The sequence below is a fragment of the Ambystoma mexicanum genome, chromosome 9, assembly GCF_040938575.1.
Source record: "Ambystoma mexicanum isolate Mex_15411 chromosome 9, UKY_AmexF1_1, whole genome shotgun sequence".
Lineage (NCBI taxonomy): Eukaryota > Metazoa > Chordata > Amphibia > Caudata > Ambystomatidae > Ambystoma > Ambystoma mexicanum.
The window spans coordinates 1,395,102-1,412,382 of record NC_090931.1 but is presented as its reverse complement, the minus strand read 5'-3'; the positions used below and the strand labels follow the sequence as shown (position 1 = coordinate 1,412,382).

The following is a 17,281-nucleotide window of genomic DNA, read 5'->3' as shown; positions in this document are numbered from 1 at the left end:
TGCTGGAACACAAACTCTACAATCTCCAATGCTGGAGAGAGTGGAGTGACAGTGCAGCAACCCTTACTGACGGCGTCTCTACTCAACCTCTGCAATCTCCAATGCTGGAGAGATTGGAGTGACGAGTGGAGTGACAGCGGCTGCCCTTACTGACGGCGTCTCTACTCAACCTCTGCAATCTCCAATGCTGGAGAGAGTGGGGTGACAGCGGCAGCCCTTACTGACGGCGACTCTACTCAACCTCTGCAATCTCCAATGCTGGAGAGAGTGGAGTGACAGCGGCAGCCCTTACTGACGGCGTCTCCACTCAACCTCTGCAATCTCCAATGCTGGACAGAGTGGAGTGACAGCGGCAGCTCTTACTGACGGCGTCTCTACTCAACCTCTGCAATCTCCAATGCTGGAGAGAGTGGAGTGACAGTGCGGCAGCCCTTACTGACGGCGTCTCTCCTCAACCTCTGCAATCTCCAATGCTGGAGAGAGTGGAGTGACAGCGGCAGCCCTTACTGACGGCCTCTCTACTCAACCTGTGCAATCTCCAATGCTGGAGAGAGTGGAGTGACAGCGGCAGCCCTTACTGACGGCATCTCTACTCAACCTCTGCAATCTCCAATGGTAGAGAGAGTGGAGTGACAGCGGCAGCCCTTACTGTCGGTGTCTCTACTGAAACTCTGCAATCTCCAATGCTGGAACTCAACCTCTGCAATCTCCAATGCTGGAGAGAGTCGAGTGACAGCGGCAGCCCTTACTGACGGCGTCTCTACTCAACCTCTGCAATCTCCAATGCTGAAGAGAGTGGAGTGACAGCGGCGGCCCTTACTGACGGCGTTTCCACTCAACCTCTGCAATCTCCAATGCTCGAGAGAGTGGAGTGACAGCGGCAGCTCTTACTGACGGCGTCTCTACTCAACCTCTGCAATCTCCAATGCTGGAGAGAGTGGAGTGACAGTGTGGCAGCCCTTACTGATGGCGTCTCTCCTCAACCTCTGCAATCTCCAATGCTGGAGAGAGTGGAGTGACAGAGCGGCAGCCCTTACTGACGGCGTCTCTACTCAACCTCTGCAATCTCCAATCCTGGAGAGAGTGGAGTTACAGCAGCAGCCCTTACTGACGGCGTCTCTACTCAACCTGTGCAATCTCCAATGTTGGAGAGAGTGGAGTGACAGCGGCAGCCCTTACTGACGGCATCTCTACTCAACCTCTGCAATCTCCAATGGTAGAGAGAGTGGAGTGACAGCGGCAGCCCTTACTGTCGGCATCTCTACTCAAACTCTGCAATCTCCAATGCTGGAGAGAGTGGAGTGACAGTGTGGCAGCCCTTACTGATGGCGTCTCTCCTCAACCTCTGCAATCTCCAATGCTGGAGAGAGTGGAGTGACAGCGGCTCCAGGACTGTATGACATTCACTGCATGGAAGGGTCCAGGACTGTATGACATCCACTGCATGGAGGGGTCCAGGACTCTATGACATTCACTGCATGGAGGGATCCAAGACTGCATGACAGTCACTGCACGGAGGAGTCCAGGACCCTATGACATTCACTACACGGAGGGATCCAGGACTCTATGACATTCAATGGATAGAGGGGTCCAGGACTCTATGACATTCACTGCACAGAGGAGTCCAGGACTCTATGACATTCACTGCACGGAGGAGTCCAATACTCTGTGACATCCACTGCATGGAGGGGTCCAGGACTGCATGACATTTACTGCATGGCGGGGTCCAGGACTGTATGACATTCACTGCATGGAGGGGTCCAGGACTCGATTACATTCACTGTATCTGCATGGAAGTGTCCAGGACTCTGTGACATTCACTGCATGGAAGGGTCCAGGACTCTATGATATTCACTGCATGGTGGGGTCCAGGACTGTATGACATTCACTGCATGGAAGGGTCCAGGACTCTATGATATTCACTGCATGGAGGGGTCCAGGACTCTATGACATTCACCGCACAGAGGGGTCCAGGACTCTATGACATTCACTGCATCGAGGGGTGCAGGACTCTATGACATTCACTTCATGGAGGGGTCCAGGACTCTGTGACATTCACTGCATGGAGGGGTCCAGGATTCTATGACATTCACTACATGGAGGGATCCAGGACTCTATGACATTCACTGCACAGAGGGGTCCAGGACTCTATGACATTCACTGCATGGAGGGGTGCAGGACTCTATGACATTCACTTCATGGAGGGGTCCAGGACTCTGTGACATTCACTGCATGGAGGGGTCCAGGACTCTATGACATTCACTGCATTGAAGGATCCAAGACTCTGTGACATTCACTGCATGGAGGAGTCCAGGACTCTATGACATTCATTGCATGGAGTGGTCCAGAACTCTATGATATTCAGTGCATGGATGTGTCCAGGACTCTAGGACATTCACTGCATGGAGGGGTCCAGGACTCTATGACATTCACCGCATGGAGGGGTCCAGGACTCTATGACATTCACTGCATGGGGGGTCCAGGACTATATGACATTCACTACATGGAGGGGTCCGGGACTGTATGACATTCACTTCATGGAGGAGTCCAGGACTCTATGACATTCACTTCATGGAGGGGTCCAGGACTGTATGACATTCACTTCATGGAGGAGTCCAGGACTGTATGACATTCACTGCAAGGAGGGGCCAGGACTGGTTGACATTCACTGCATCTGCATGGAGGGGTCCAGGACTGGATGACATTCACTACACAGAGGGATCCAGGATTCTATGCCATTCACTGCATGGAGGAGTCCAGGACTCTATGACATTCACTTCATGGAGGGGTCCAGGACTCTATGACATTCACTGCATGGAGGGTTCCAGGACTCCATGACATTCACTGCATGGGGGTGTCCAGGACTCTATGACATTCACTGGATGGAGGGGTCCAGGACTTTATGACATTCACTGCATGGAGGGGACCAAGACGCTATGACATTCACTGCACGGAGGGGTGCAGGACTCTATGTCATTAACTTCATGGAGGGGTCCAGGACTCTATGTCTTTGTTGCACAGAGGAGTCCAGGACTCTATGACATTCACTGCACGGAGGAGTCCAGGACTCTGTGATATTCACTGCATGGAGGTATCCAACACTTCATGACATTTACTGCACAGAGGAGTCCAGAACTCTATGACATTCACTACATGGAGGGATCCAGGACTCTATGACATTCACTGCATGGAGGGGTGCAGGACTCTATGACATTCACTGCATGGGGGGGTCCAGGACTGTATGACATTCACTGCATGGAGGGGTCCAGGACTCGATTACATTCACTGTATCTGCATGGAAGTGTCCAGGACTCTGTGACATTCACTGCATGGAAGGGTCCAGGACTCTATGATATTCACTGCATGGTGGGGTCCAGGACAGTATGACATTCACTGCATGGAAGGGTCCAGGACTTCATGATATTCACTGCATGGAGGGGTCCAGGACTCTATGACATTCACCGCACAGAGGGGTCCAGGACTCTATGACATTCACTGCATGGAGGGGTGCAGGACTCTATGACATTCACTTCGTGGAGGGGTCCAGGACTCTGTGACATTCACTGCATGGAGGGGTCCAGGACTCTATGACATTCACTACATGGAGGGATCCAGGACTCTATGACATTCACCGCACAGAGGGGTCCAGGACACTATGACATTCACTGCATGGAGGGGTGCAGGACTCTATGACATTCACTTCATGGAGGGGTCCAGGACTCTGTGACATTCACTGCATGGAGGGGTCCAGGACTCTATGACATTCACTGCATTGAAGGATCCAAGACTATGTGACATTCACTGCATGGAGGAGTCCAGGACTCTATGACATTCATTGCATGGAGTGGTCCAGAACTCTATGATATTCAGTGCATGGATGTGTCCAGGACTCTAGGACATTCACTGCATGGAGGGGTCCAGGACTCTATGACATTCACTGCATGGAGGGGTCCAGGACTCTATTACATTCACTGCATGGGGGGTCCAGGACTATATGACATTCACTACATCGAGGGGTCCAGGACTCTATGACATTCACTTCATGGAGGGGTCCAGGACTGTATGACATTCACTTCATGGAGGAGTCCAGGACTGTATGACATTCACTGCAAGAAGGGGCCAGGACTGGTTGACATTCTCTGCATCTGCATGGAGGGGTCCAGGACTGGATGACATTCACTACACAGAGGGATCCAGGATTCTATGCCATTCACTGCATGGAGGAGTCCAGGACTCCATGACATTCACTGCATGGAGGTGTCGAGGACTCTATGACATTCACTGGATGGAGGGGTCCAGCACTCTATGACATTCACTGCATGGAGGGGACCAAGACGCTATGACATTCACTGCACGGAGGGGTACAGGACTCTATGTCATTAACTTCATGGAGGGGTCCAGGACTCTATGTCTTTGCTGCACAGAGGAGTCCAGGACTCTATGACATTCACTGCATGGAGGAGTCCAGGACTCTGTGATATTCACTGCATGGAGGTATCCAACACTTCATGACATTTACTGCACAGAGGAGTCCAGAACTCTATGACATTCACTACATGGAGGGATCCAGGACTCTATGACATTCACTGCATGGAGGGGTGCAGGACTCTATGACATTCACTGCATGGGGGGGTCCAGGACTATATGACATTCACTACATGGAGGGGTCCAGGACTGTATGACATTCACTTCATGGAGGAGTCCAGGACTCCATGACATTCACTTCATGGAGGGGCCCAGGACTCTATGGCATTCACTGAATGGATTGGTCCAGGACTGTATGACATTCACTGCAAGGAGGGGCCAGGACTGGTTGACATTCACTGCACCTGCATGGAGGGGTCCAGGACTGGATGACATTTACTGCATGGAGGGGTCCAGGACTGGATGACATTCACTACACAGAGGGATCCAGGACTCTATGCCATTCAATGCACAGGGGAGTCCAGTACTCTATGACATTCACTTCATGGAGGGGTCCAGGACTCTATGACATTCACTGCATGGAGGGGTCCAGGACTCCATGACATTCACTGCATGGAGGGGTCCCGGACACTATGACATTCACTGGATGGAGGGGTCCAGGACTGTATGACATTCACTACATGGAGGGGTCCAGGACTGTATGACATTCACTTCATGGAGGAGTCCAGGACTCCATGACATTCACTTCATGGAGGGGCCCAGGACTCTATGGCATTCACTGAATGGATTGGTCCAGGACTGTATGACATTCACTGCAAGGAGGGGCCAGGACTGGTTGACATTCACTGCACCTGCATGGAGGGGTCCAGGACTGGATGACATTTACTGCATGGAGGGGTCCAGGACTGGATGACATTCACTACACAGAGGGATCCAGGACTCTATGCCATTCAATGCACAGGGGAGTCCAGTACTCTATGACATTCACTTCATGGAGGGGTCCAGGACTCTATGACATTCACTGCATGGAGGGGTCCAGGACTCCATGACATTCACTGCATGGAGGGGTCCCGGACACTATGACATTCACTGGATGGAGGGGTCCAGGACTGTATGACATTCACTGCATGGAGGGGTCCAGGACGCTATAACATTCACTACATGGGGGTGTCCAGGACTCTATGACATTCACTTCATGGAGGGGTCCAGTACTCTATGACATTCACTGCATGGAGGGGTCCAGGACTCTGTGACATGCACTGCATGGAGGGGTCCAGGTCTGTATGACATTCACTGCATGGAGGGGTCCAGGACTCTATGACATTCACTGCATGGAGGGATCCAAGACTGCATGACATTCACTGCACGGAGGAGTCCAGGACTCTATGACATTCACTACACGGAGGGATCCAGGACTCTATGACATTCACTGCACAGAAGAGTCCAGGACTCTATGACATTCACTGCACGGAGGAGTCCAGGACTCTGTGACATTCACTGCATGGAGGGATCCAACACTTCATGACATTTACTGCACGGAGGAGTCCAGGACTCTGTGACATTCACTACATGGAGGGATCCAGGACTGTATGACATTCACCGCACAGAGGGGTCCAGCACTCTAAGACATTCACTGCATGGAGGGGTCCAGGACTCTATGACATTCATTTCATGGAGGGGTTCAGAACTCTATAATATTCAGTGCATGGATGGGTCCAGGACTCTATGACATTCACTGCATGGAGGGATCCAATACTCTGTGTCATTCACTGCATGGAGGAGTCCAGGACTCTATGACATTCATTTCATGGAGGGGTTCAGAACTCTATAATATTCAGTGCATGGATGGGTCCAGGACTCTATGACATTCACTGCATGGAGGGGTCCAGGACTCTATGACATTCACTGCATGGGGGGTCCAGGACTCTATGACATTCTCTACATGTAGGGGTCCAGGACTGTATGACATTCACTTCATGGAGGAGTCCAGGACTCTATGACATTCACTTCATGGAGGGGCCCAGGACTCTATGACATTCACTGAATGGAGGGGTCCAGGACTCTATGACATTCACTGCACGGAGGAGTCCAGGACTCTGTGACATTCACTGAATGGATTGGTCCAGCACTGGTTGACATTCACTGCACCTGCATGGAGGGGCCCAGGACTGGATGACATTTACTGCATGGAGGGGTCCAGGACTGGATGACATTCACTACACAGAGGGATCGAGGACTCTATGCCATTCAATGCAAGGAGTCCAGGACTTTATGACATTCACTTCATGGAGGGGTCCAGGACTCTATGACATTCACTGAATGGAGGGGTCCAGGACTCTATGACATTCAATGCATGGAGGGGTCCAATACGCTATGACATTCACTGCACAGAGGTGTCCAGGACTCTATGACATTCACTGCACAGAGGAGTCCAGGACTCTATGACATTCACTGCACGGAGGAGTCCAGGACTCTGTGATATTCACTGCATGGAGGTATCCAACACTTCATGACATTTACTGCACGGAGGAGTCCAGAACTCTATGACATTCACTACATGGAGGGATCCAGGACTGTATGACATTCACCGCACAGAGGGGTCCAGGAATCTATGACATTCACTGCATGGGGGGTCCAGGACTATATGACATTCACTTCATGGAGGGGTCCAGGACTCTATGACATTCACTGCATGGAGGGGTCCAGGACTGCATGACATTTACTGCATGGCGGGGTCCAGGACTGTATGACATTCACTGCATGGAGGGGTCCAGGACTCGATTACATTCACTGTATCTGCATGGAAGTGTCCAGGACTGTATGACATTCACTGCATGGAAGGGTCCAGGACTCTATGACATTCACTGCACAGAGGAGTCCAGGACTCTATGACATTCACTGCACGGAGGAGTCCAGGACTCTGTGATATTCACTGCATGGAGGTATCCAACACTTCATGACATTTACTGCACGGAGGAGTCCAGAACTCTATGACATTCACTACATGGAGGGATCCAGGACTGTATGACATTCACCGCACAGAGGGGTCCAGGAATCTATGACATTCACTGCATGGGGGGGTCCAGGACTATATGACATTCACTTCATGGAGGGGTCCAGGACTCTATGACATTCACTGCATGGAGGGGCCCTGAACTCTGTGACATTCACTGCATGGAGGGGTCCAGGACTCTATGACATTCACTGCATGGAGGGGCCCTGAACTCTGTGACATTCACTGCATGGAGGGGTCCAGGACTCTATGACATTCACTGCATGGAGGAGTCCAGGACTCTATGACATTCACTGCATGGAGGGGTCCAGGACTCAATGACATTCACTGCATGGAGAGGTCCAGGACTCTATGACATTCACTGCATGATGGGATCCAAGACTGCATGACATTCACTGCACAGAGGAGTCCAGGACTCTATGACAATCACTACATGGAGGGATCCAGGACTCTATGACATTCACTGCACAGAGTTGGTCCAGGACTCTATGACATTCACTGCACGGAGGAGTCCAGGACTCTGTGACATTCACTGCATGGAGGGGTCCAGGACTGTATGGAGACACAATGGTCTTGATGTCACTGAAGTTGACTTTCTACAGACTTCCCCTTCATATCATTTGTGAGAAATGAGAAGCTCCTTTAGGATTGGTCATTGACCCAGAGTTCTTTCCAGCTGACGCAGTCAGAGGGTGCAAAATCCAAGAGTTTCTTCCTAGACACTTTACTCATCCTTAAGACCCAGGCGAGGAAGGAGCTCAGGTAGTTACTTCAAGCTACTTACGTTGTGGAAGATGAAGGCATTTGCTCTTGGAACGGTTTGAGAACTATGCTTCAGGCGTTGGGGCTGCAGGAAACGTGGGGCTTGGATACGGCAACACTGCTCCTATAATACACAGCCTTCCTTGTGGCAGCTAAATGGGTAGCAGGGAAAAGACGCTCTGACCATGCACCCCACTAGTTCAGTTGCATGTCACCAGGCGACAATCACTCAAGCGATGGCCACAGATGTCACCTGGCCACGATCACTGCTGCGATGGCCACAGGTGTCACCAGGCCACAATCACTCAAGCGATGGCCACAGATGTCACCTGGCCACGATCACTGCTGCGATGGCCACAGGTGTCACCAGGCCACAATCACTGCGGCGATGGCCACACGTGTCACCAGGCCACGATCACTGCGGCGATGGCCACACGTGTCATGGGGCGATGATCAATGCAGTGATAGGCACAGGTGTCACCGGGCGACAATCACTGCGGGGATGGCCACAGGTGTCACCAGGCGACGATCACTGCAGCGATGGCCACAGGTGTCACCAGGCCACGATCACTGCTGCGATGGCCACAGGTGTCACCAGGCCATGATCACTGCGGCGATGGCCACACGTGTCACCGGGCGACGATCACTGCAGTGATAGGCACAGGTGTCACCAGGTGACAATCACTGCAGCGATGACCACAGGTGTCACCAGGCGACGATCACTGCAGCGATGGACACAGGTGTCACCAGGCCATGATCACTGCTGCGATGGCCACAGGTGTCACCATGTCACGATCACTGCGGCGATGGCCACACGTGTTACTGGGTGACAATCACTGCAGTGATAGGCACAGGTGTCACCGGGCGAAAATCACTGCGGCGATGGCCACAGGTGTCACCGGGCCACAATCACTGCAGCGATGGCCACAGGTCTCACTGGGTGACGATCACTGCAGCGATGGCCACAGGTTTCACCAGGCCACAATCACTGCGGCGATGGCCACAGGTGTCACCAGGCACCGATCACTGCGGTGATGGCCACGGGTGTCACCGGGCGACGATCACTGCAGCGATGGCCACAGGTGTCACCGGGCATCAAGCACTGCGGCGATGGCCACAGGTGTCACCAGGCAACTATCACTATGATGATGGCCACAGGTGTCACCAGGCAACTATCACTGCGGTGATGGCCACGGGTGTCACCGGGCGACAATCACTGCCGCGATGGCCACAGGTGTCACCGGGCGATGATCACTGTGGTGATGGCCACAGGTGTCACCGGGCGACGATCACTGCGGCAATGGTCACAGGTGTCACCGGGCAATGATCACTGCGGCGATGGCCACAGGTGTCACCAGGCCACAATCACTGCAGCGATGGCCACAGGTGTCACCGGGCGATGATCATTGCAGCGATGGCCACAGGTGTCACCGGACCACAATCACTGCGGCGATGGCCACAGGTGTCACCAGGCAGCGATCACTGTGGCGATGGCCACAGGTGTCACCAGGGCACAATCACTGTGGCGAAGGCCACATGTGTCACCGGGCGACTATCACTACGGCGATGGCCACAGGTGTCACCAGGGCACAATCACTGCGGCGAAGGCCACAGGTGTAACCGGGCGACTATCACTACGGCAATGGCCACAGGTGTCACCAGGCGACTATCACTGCGGTGATGGCCACGGGTGTCACCGGGCGACGATCACTGCAGCAATGGCCACAGGTGTCACTGGGCGACGATCACTGCGGCGATGGCCACAGGTGTCACCGGGCCACAATCACTGCAGCGATGGCCACAGGTGTCACCGGGCAATGATCACTGCAGCGATGGCCACAGGTGTCACCGGGCCACAATCACTGCGGCGATGGCCACAGGTGTCACCAGGCAACGATCACTGCGGCGATGGCCACAGGTGTCACCAGGGCACAATCACTGCGGCGAAGGCCACATGTGTCACCGGGCGACTATCACTACGGCGATGGCCACAGGTGTCACCAGGGCACAATCACTGCGGCGAAGGCCACAGGTGTCACCGGGCAACGGTCACTGTGGCGATGGCCACAGGTGTCACCGGGCGATGATAACTGCGGCGATGGCCACAGGTGTCACCAGGCAACGATCACTGCAGCGATGGCCACAGGTGTCACCAGGCGATTTACTCTGCTAATGTCACTGTCTCTGCTGTTCTTAGTTGCCTCTCTAGAAATGATGACGCTTTGTACAGATTTATTGTTCTCCTTTTTACAGGATTTGGGAATCCCCCTTACTTCTGGCTGCCAGGGAGAACAACGTGCAGGCCATCCGAAAACTGCTTGGCTGCAAATCCACCGACCTGTTCATAAGAGGTACAGTATGTGGCGAAAGCCAGAACAGATGGCACCCCAGGAGGGACGCGTCCTCAGCACCCCCTGCGTCTCCACGCTGCTTCGCACCTTCAAGCTTTCAGCTGTGACGTGTCACCGGCTACTTTTCCTTTCCCTGTAGTTCTGATCACCCTTCTCTCTCTTCAAAGCGACAACCTTCTGCAACTCTCCTGTTTCCTTTCACGCAGGATATGAACTGCCGTGTGGCGCTGATGTGAGCCGTGGGACGTCTGTAGGGTGGCACATGGCTACGCCCCCTAGTCCCGCTGCCAGGGCTGTGGTGAGGGGATGCCTCTGGTAGACAGGTTAGCAGACGCTGCTCCCCATCCTCAAATTCAAGAGTACATTGGGCCTTGCAAATACTTAACACTCCCTTTGTTATTAGAAGAGCTTGTAAATTGAGTCTCTGTATTAGTAATGGTTCTTGGCAAGACCCTAAAAAGTGTTAATGTTTGGGTGAGAACTGTGAAGGATACATTTTTCTTGCATTAGCTACTCAGGTCTGTCTTCTTTCAAGAAAAAATGTCGCACGGAAAAACCCTTTTTAAACTGTCTCACTTATTTACACGATGCTTGCCTATTTGGTATTTTACATTGTCTTCACATCATATATTTTGACAAGCAGCATGCCCATGTCAAAACATGACTACAAACAGGTGACCATATCATGCAGTGGGCCTCCATACGAGTTTGGTGGTAATTCGGCAGTACATCCACTGAAATACTACCACGCTTAATTACGGTCACCACCACATAGTCCCACAGATGTACCCCGGAATTACAAGTGGTGGTAGCGTGGTGTTAATCCGCCTTTTCAGAGTCCCACTCCGGCTGACTCCTGGTAGAATTGCTCACCTCCTTCCTCATCAGAGACCAGGTGACTGGCTCAGATGCTGTACTTTCATGGTCTTTATTCAGGAGCCAGGCACCCCTACTTTACTTCCCTTGCATGCTTGGGTGGGGCCTGGAAATCTATGAGGGGGCATTTCTGATATCAAGAGCTTGAATGGTTATACTTGCAGGTGGAGAGGTCTGATTTTCTCTTAGAATCTACTACTTCTTCATTTTAGTGATTGGGATCATTCTTTCTACGGGTTCTTTTCTTCATTCTAATGCTTGGATCACGTTTTCTATGGGTTCTCTTCTACAGTGTAGTGCTTGGGGTTAGCTTTAACCCTTTTTGCAGCTGTTCTGGGTGCAAGGTCTGTCGTTGCTGACCTTGCCAATCCACGTACTCACTCTGGTAATCTTGGAGTCTATGTTACTCTGGAAAACTTGCACTGACTCAATTGCGTCTTTGTGGCCCCTTAACCCATTGCAGGCTCTTCCACTGCGAGGCATTGATATGCTTTCTACAGGTTCTCTTCTTTGTTGTAGTGCTTGGGATCATCCTTTCTACATGTTATCTTCTTCATTGTAGTGCTTGGGATCATGCTTTCTACAGGTTCTCTTCTTCATTGTAGTGCTTGGGATCATGCTTTCTACAGGTTCTCTTCTTCATTGTAGAACTTGGGGTCCTGCTTTCTACAGGTTCTCTACTTCGTCGTAGTGCTTGGGATCATGCTTTCTACAGGTTATTTTCTTCACTGTAGTGCTTGGGGACATGCTTTCTACAGGTTCCCTTCTTCATTGAAGAGCTTGGGATCATGCTTTCTAGAAGATCTCTTCTTCATTGTAGTGCTTGGGGTCTTGCTTTCCACAGGTTCTTTCCTTTATTGTAGAGCTTGGGATCATGCTTTCTGCATTTTCTCTTCTTCTCTGTAGTGCTTGGGATCATGCTTTCTACAGGTTCTCTTCATTGTAGTGCTTGGGATCATGCATTCTACAGGTTCTCCTCTTCATTTTAGTGCTTGGAATCATGCTTTCTACAGGTTCTCTTCTTCAATGAATTGCTTGGGATTATGCTTTCACAGGATCTCTTCTTCATTCTAGTGCTTGGGATCATGCTTTCTGCAGTTCTCTTATTTATTGCAATGCTTGGGATCATGCTTTCTATGGGTTCTCTTCTACATTGTAGTGCTTGGAACCATGCTTTCTACAGGTTCTCTTCTTCATTCTAGTGCTTGGGATCATGCTTTCTACAGGTTCTCTCCTTCATTTTAGCTCTTGGGATCATGCTTTCTGACGGTTCTCTTCTTAATTTTAGAGCTTGGATCATGCTTTCTACAGGTTCTCTACTTCGTTGCAGTGCTTGGGATCATGCTTTCTATAGGTTCTTTTCTTCACTGCAGTGCTTGGTGTCGTGCTTTCTACAGGTTCTCTTCTTCATTGTAGAGCTTGGGATCATGCTTTCTACAAGATCTCTTCTTCATTGTAGTGCTCGGGGTCTTGCTTTCTACAGGTTCTTTCCTTTATTGTAGAGCTTGGGATCATGTTTTCTGCATTTTCCCTTCTTCTCTATAGTGCTTAGGACCATGCTTTCTACAGGTTCTCTTCTTCACTGTAGTACTTTGGATCATGCTTTCTACAGGTTCTCTTCTTCTCTGTAGTGCTTGGGATCATGCTTTCTAGAGGGTCTTTTCTTCATTGTAGTGCTTAGGATCATGCTTTCTACAGGTTCTCTTCTTCATTCTAGAGTTTGGGATCATGCTTTCTACATGTTTTCTTCTTCATCCTGGGACTTGAGATCATGTCTTCTACAGGTCATCTTCTCCATTGTAGTCCTTCGGATCATTCTTTCTACGGGTTCTTTTCTTCATTCTAATGCTTGGATCACATTTTCTATGGGTTCTCTTCTACAGTGTAGTGCTTGGGGTTAGCTTTAACCCTTTTTGCAGCTGTTCTGGGTGCAAGGTCTGTCGTTGCTGACCTTGCCAATCCACGTACTCACTCTGGTAATCTTGGAGTCTATGTTACTCTGGAACACTTGCACTGACTCAATTGCGTCTTTGTGGCCCCTTAACCCATTGCAGGCTCTTCCACTGCGAGGCATTGATATGCTTTCTACAGGTTATCTTCCTCATTGTAGTGCTTGGGATCATGCTTTCTACAGGTTCTCTTCTTCATTGTAGAGCTTGGGGTCTTGCTTTCTACAGGTTCTCTACTTCGTCGTAGTGCTTGGGGTCTTGCTTTCCACAGGTTCTTTCCTTTATTGTAGAGCTTGGGATCATGCTTTCTGCATTTTCTCTTCTTCTCTGTAGTGCTTAGGACCATGCTTTCTACAGATTCTCTTCTTCACTGTAGTACTTTGGATCATGCTTTCTACAGGTTCTCTTCTTCTCTGTAGTGCTTGGGATCATGCTTTCTAAAGGTTCTCTTCTTCCTTCTAGCGCTGGGGATCATGCTTTCTGCGGGTTCTCTTCTTCATTCTAGTGCTTGGGATCATGCTTTTTACAGGTTCTATTCTTCACTGTAGTGCTTGGGATCATGCTTCCTACAGGATCATTTCTTCACTGTAGTGCTTGGGATCATGCTTTCTAAAGGTTCTCTTCTTCCTTCTATGGTTTGGGATCATGCTTTCTACAGGTTCTCTTATTCACTGTAGTGCTTGGGATCAGGCTTTCTACGGGTTCTCTTATTCATTGTAGAGCTTGGGATCACACATTCTACAGGTTCTCTTCTTCATTCTAGGGCTTGAGATCATGCTTTCTGCATCTTCTCTTCTTATCTGTATTGCTCAGGATCATGCTTTCTACAGGTTCTTTTCTTCATTGTAGAGCTTGGGGTCATGCTTTCTGCATTTTCTTTTCTTCTCTGTAGTGCTTAGGATCATGCTTTCTACAGGTTTCTTATTCATTGTAGCGCTTGGGATCATGCTTTCTACAGGTTCTCTTCTTCATTGTAGTGCTTGGGTTCATGCTTTCTACAGGTTCTCTTCTTCATGGTAGAGCTTGGGATCATGGATTCTACAGGTTCTCTTCTTCATTGTAGTGCTTGGGATCATGCTTTCTACAGATTATCTTCTAAATTTTAGTGCTTGCGATCATGCTTTCTACAGGTTCTCTTCTTAATTCTAGAGTTTGGGATCATGCTTTCTACAGGTTCTCTTCATTGTAGTGTTTGGAATCATGCTTTCTCCAGGTTCTTTTCTTCATTGTAGTGATTAGGATCATGCTTTCTACAGGTTCTTTTCTTCATTGAATTGCTTGGGATCATGCTTTCTACAGGATCTCTTCTTCATTCTAGTGCTTGGGATCATGCATTATACAGGTTCTATTCTTCATTCAAGCACTTGGGATCATGCTTTCTGCAGGTTCTCTTCTTCATTCTAGTACTTGAGATCATGGTTCTTACAGGTTCTATTCTTCATTGTAGTGCTTGGGATCATGCTTCCTACAGGATCATTTCTTCACTGTAGTGCTTGGGATCATGCTTTCTAAAGGTTCTCTTCTTCACTGTAGTGCTTGGGATCATGCTTTCTACAGGTTCTCTTATTCATTGTAGAACTTTTGCTTTCTGCATCTTCTCTTCTTATCTGTAGTGCTCAGGATCATGCTTTCTACAGGTTCTTTTCTTCATTGTAGAGCTTGGGGTCATGCTTTCTGCATTTTCTCTTCTTCTCTGTAGTGCTTGGGATCATGCTTTCTACAGGTTTCTTATTCATTGTAGCACTTGGGATCATGATTTCTACAGGTTCTCTTCTTCATTGTAGTGCTTGGGTTCATGCTTTCTACAGGTTCTCTTCTTCATGGTAGAGATTGGGATCATGCTATCTACAGGTTCTCTTCTTCGTTGTAGTGCCAACGATCATGCTTTCTACAAGTTCTCTTCTTCATTGTACAGCTTGGGATCATGCATTGTACAGGTTCTCTTCTTCATTGTAGTGCTTTGGATCATGCTTTCTACAGGTTCTCTTCTTAATTCTAGAGTTTGGGATCATGCTTTCTACAGGTTCTCTTCATTGTAGTGTTTGGAATCATGCTTTCTCCAGGTTCTTTTCTTCATTGTAGTGATTAGGATCATGCTTTCTACAGGTTCTTTTCTTCATTGAATTGCTTGGGATCATGCTTTCTACAGGATCTCTTCTTCATTCTAGTGCTTGGGATCATGCATTATACAGGTTCTATTCTTCATTCAAGCACTTGGGATCATGCTTTCTGCAGGTTCTCTTCTTCATTCTAGTACTTGAGATCATGGTTCTTACAGGTTCTATTCTTCATTGTAGTGCTTGGGATCATGCTTCCTACAGGATCATTTCTTCACTGTAGTGCTTGGGATCATGCTTTCTAAAGGTTCTCTTCTTCACCGTAGTGCTTGGGATCATGCTTTCTACAGGTTCTCTTATTCATTGTAGAACTTTTGCTTTCTGCATCTTCTCTTCTTATCTGTAGTGCTTAGGATCATGCTTTCTACAGGTTCTTTTCTTCATTGTAGAGCTTGGGGTCATGCTTTCTGCATTTTCTCTTCTTCTCTGTAGTGCTTGGGATCATGCTTTCTACAGGTTTCTTATTCATTGTAGCACTTGGGATCATGATTTCTACAGGTTCTCTTCTTCATTGTAGTGCTTGGGTTCATGCTTTCTACAGGTTCTCTTCTTCATGGTAGAAATTGGGATCATGCTATCTACGGGTTCTCTTCTTCGTTGTAGTGCCAACGATCATGCTTTCTACAAGTTCTCTTCTTCATTGTACAGCTTGGGATCATGCATTGTACAGGTTCTCTTCTTCATTGTAGTGCTTGGGATCATGCTTTCTACAGGTTCTCTTCTAAATTATAGTGCTTGGGATCATGCTTTCTACAGGTTCTCTTCTTCATTCTAATGCTTGGATCATGCTTTCTATGGGTTCTCTTCTACAGTGTAGTGCTTGGGATTAGCTTTAACCCTTTTTGCAGCTGTTCTGGGTGCAAGGTCTGTCGTTGCTGACCTTGCCAATCCACGTACTCACTCTGGTAATCTTGGAGTCTATGTTACTCTGGAACACTTGCACTGACTCAATCGCGTCTTTGTGGCCCCTTAACCCATTGCAGGCTCTTCCACTGCGAGGCATTGATATGCTTTCTACAGGTTCTCTTCTTCATTGTAGTGCTTGGGATCATGCTTTCTACAGATTATCTTCTAAATTTTAGTGCTTGCGATCATGCTTTCTACAGGTTCTCTTCTTAATTCTAGAGTTTGGGATCATGCTTTCTACAGGTTCTCTTCATTGTAGTGTTTGGAATCATGCTTTCTCCAGGTTCTTTTCTTCATTGTAGTGATTAGGATCATGCTTTCTACAGGTTCTTTTCTTCATTGAATTGCTTGGGATCATGCTTTCTACAGGATCTATTCTTCATTCTAGTGCTTGGGATCATGCATTATACAGGTTCTATTCTTCATTCAAGCACTTGGGATCATGCTTTCTGCAGGTTCTCTTCTTCATTCTAGTACTTGAGATCATGGTTCTTACAGGTTCTATTCTTCATTGTAGTGCTTGGGATCATGCTTCCTACAGGATCATTTCTTCACTGTAGTGCTTGGGATCATGCTTTCTAAAGGTTCTCTTCTTCACCGTAGTGCTTGGGATCATGCTTTCTACAGGTTCTCTTATTCATTGTAGAACTTTTGCTTTCTGCATCTTCTCTTCTTATCTGTAGTGCTCAGGATCATGCTTTCTACAGGTTCTTTTCTTCATTGTAGAGCTTGGGGTCATGCTTTCTGCATTTTCTCTTCTTCTCTGTAGTGCTTGGGATCATGCTTTCTACAGGTTTCTTATTCATTGTAGCACTTGGGATCATGATTTCTACAGGTTCTCTTCTTCATTGTAGTGCTTGGGTTCATGCTTTCTACAGGTTC

At 49.0% G+C, this 17,281-nt stretch overlaps 1 protein-coding gene across 1 annotated transcript in view; it reads left to right on the top strand.

The window, feature by feature from the left end:
• The window catches only part of LOC138487597 (transient receptor potential cation channel subfamily V member 6-like), a 629,667-nt gene that overhangs the window by 60,765 nt on the left and 551,621 nt on the right, over positions 1 to 17,281 (top strand). The window contains exon 2 of the mRNA XM_069614064.1: positions 10,454 to 10,551. Within this exon, the coding sequence (XP_069470165.1) occupies positions 10,454 to 10,551 (98 nt within the window). The remainder of the gene's footprint in view (positions 1 to 10,453; positions 10,552 to 17,281) is intronic.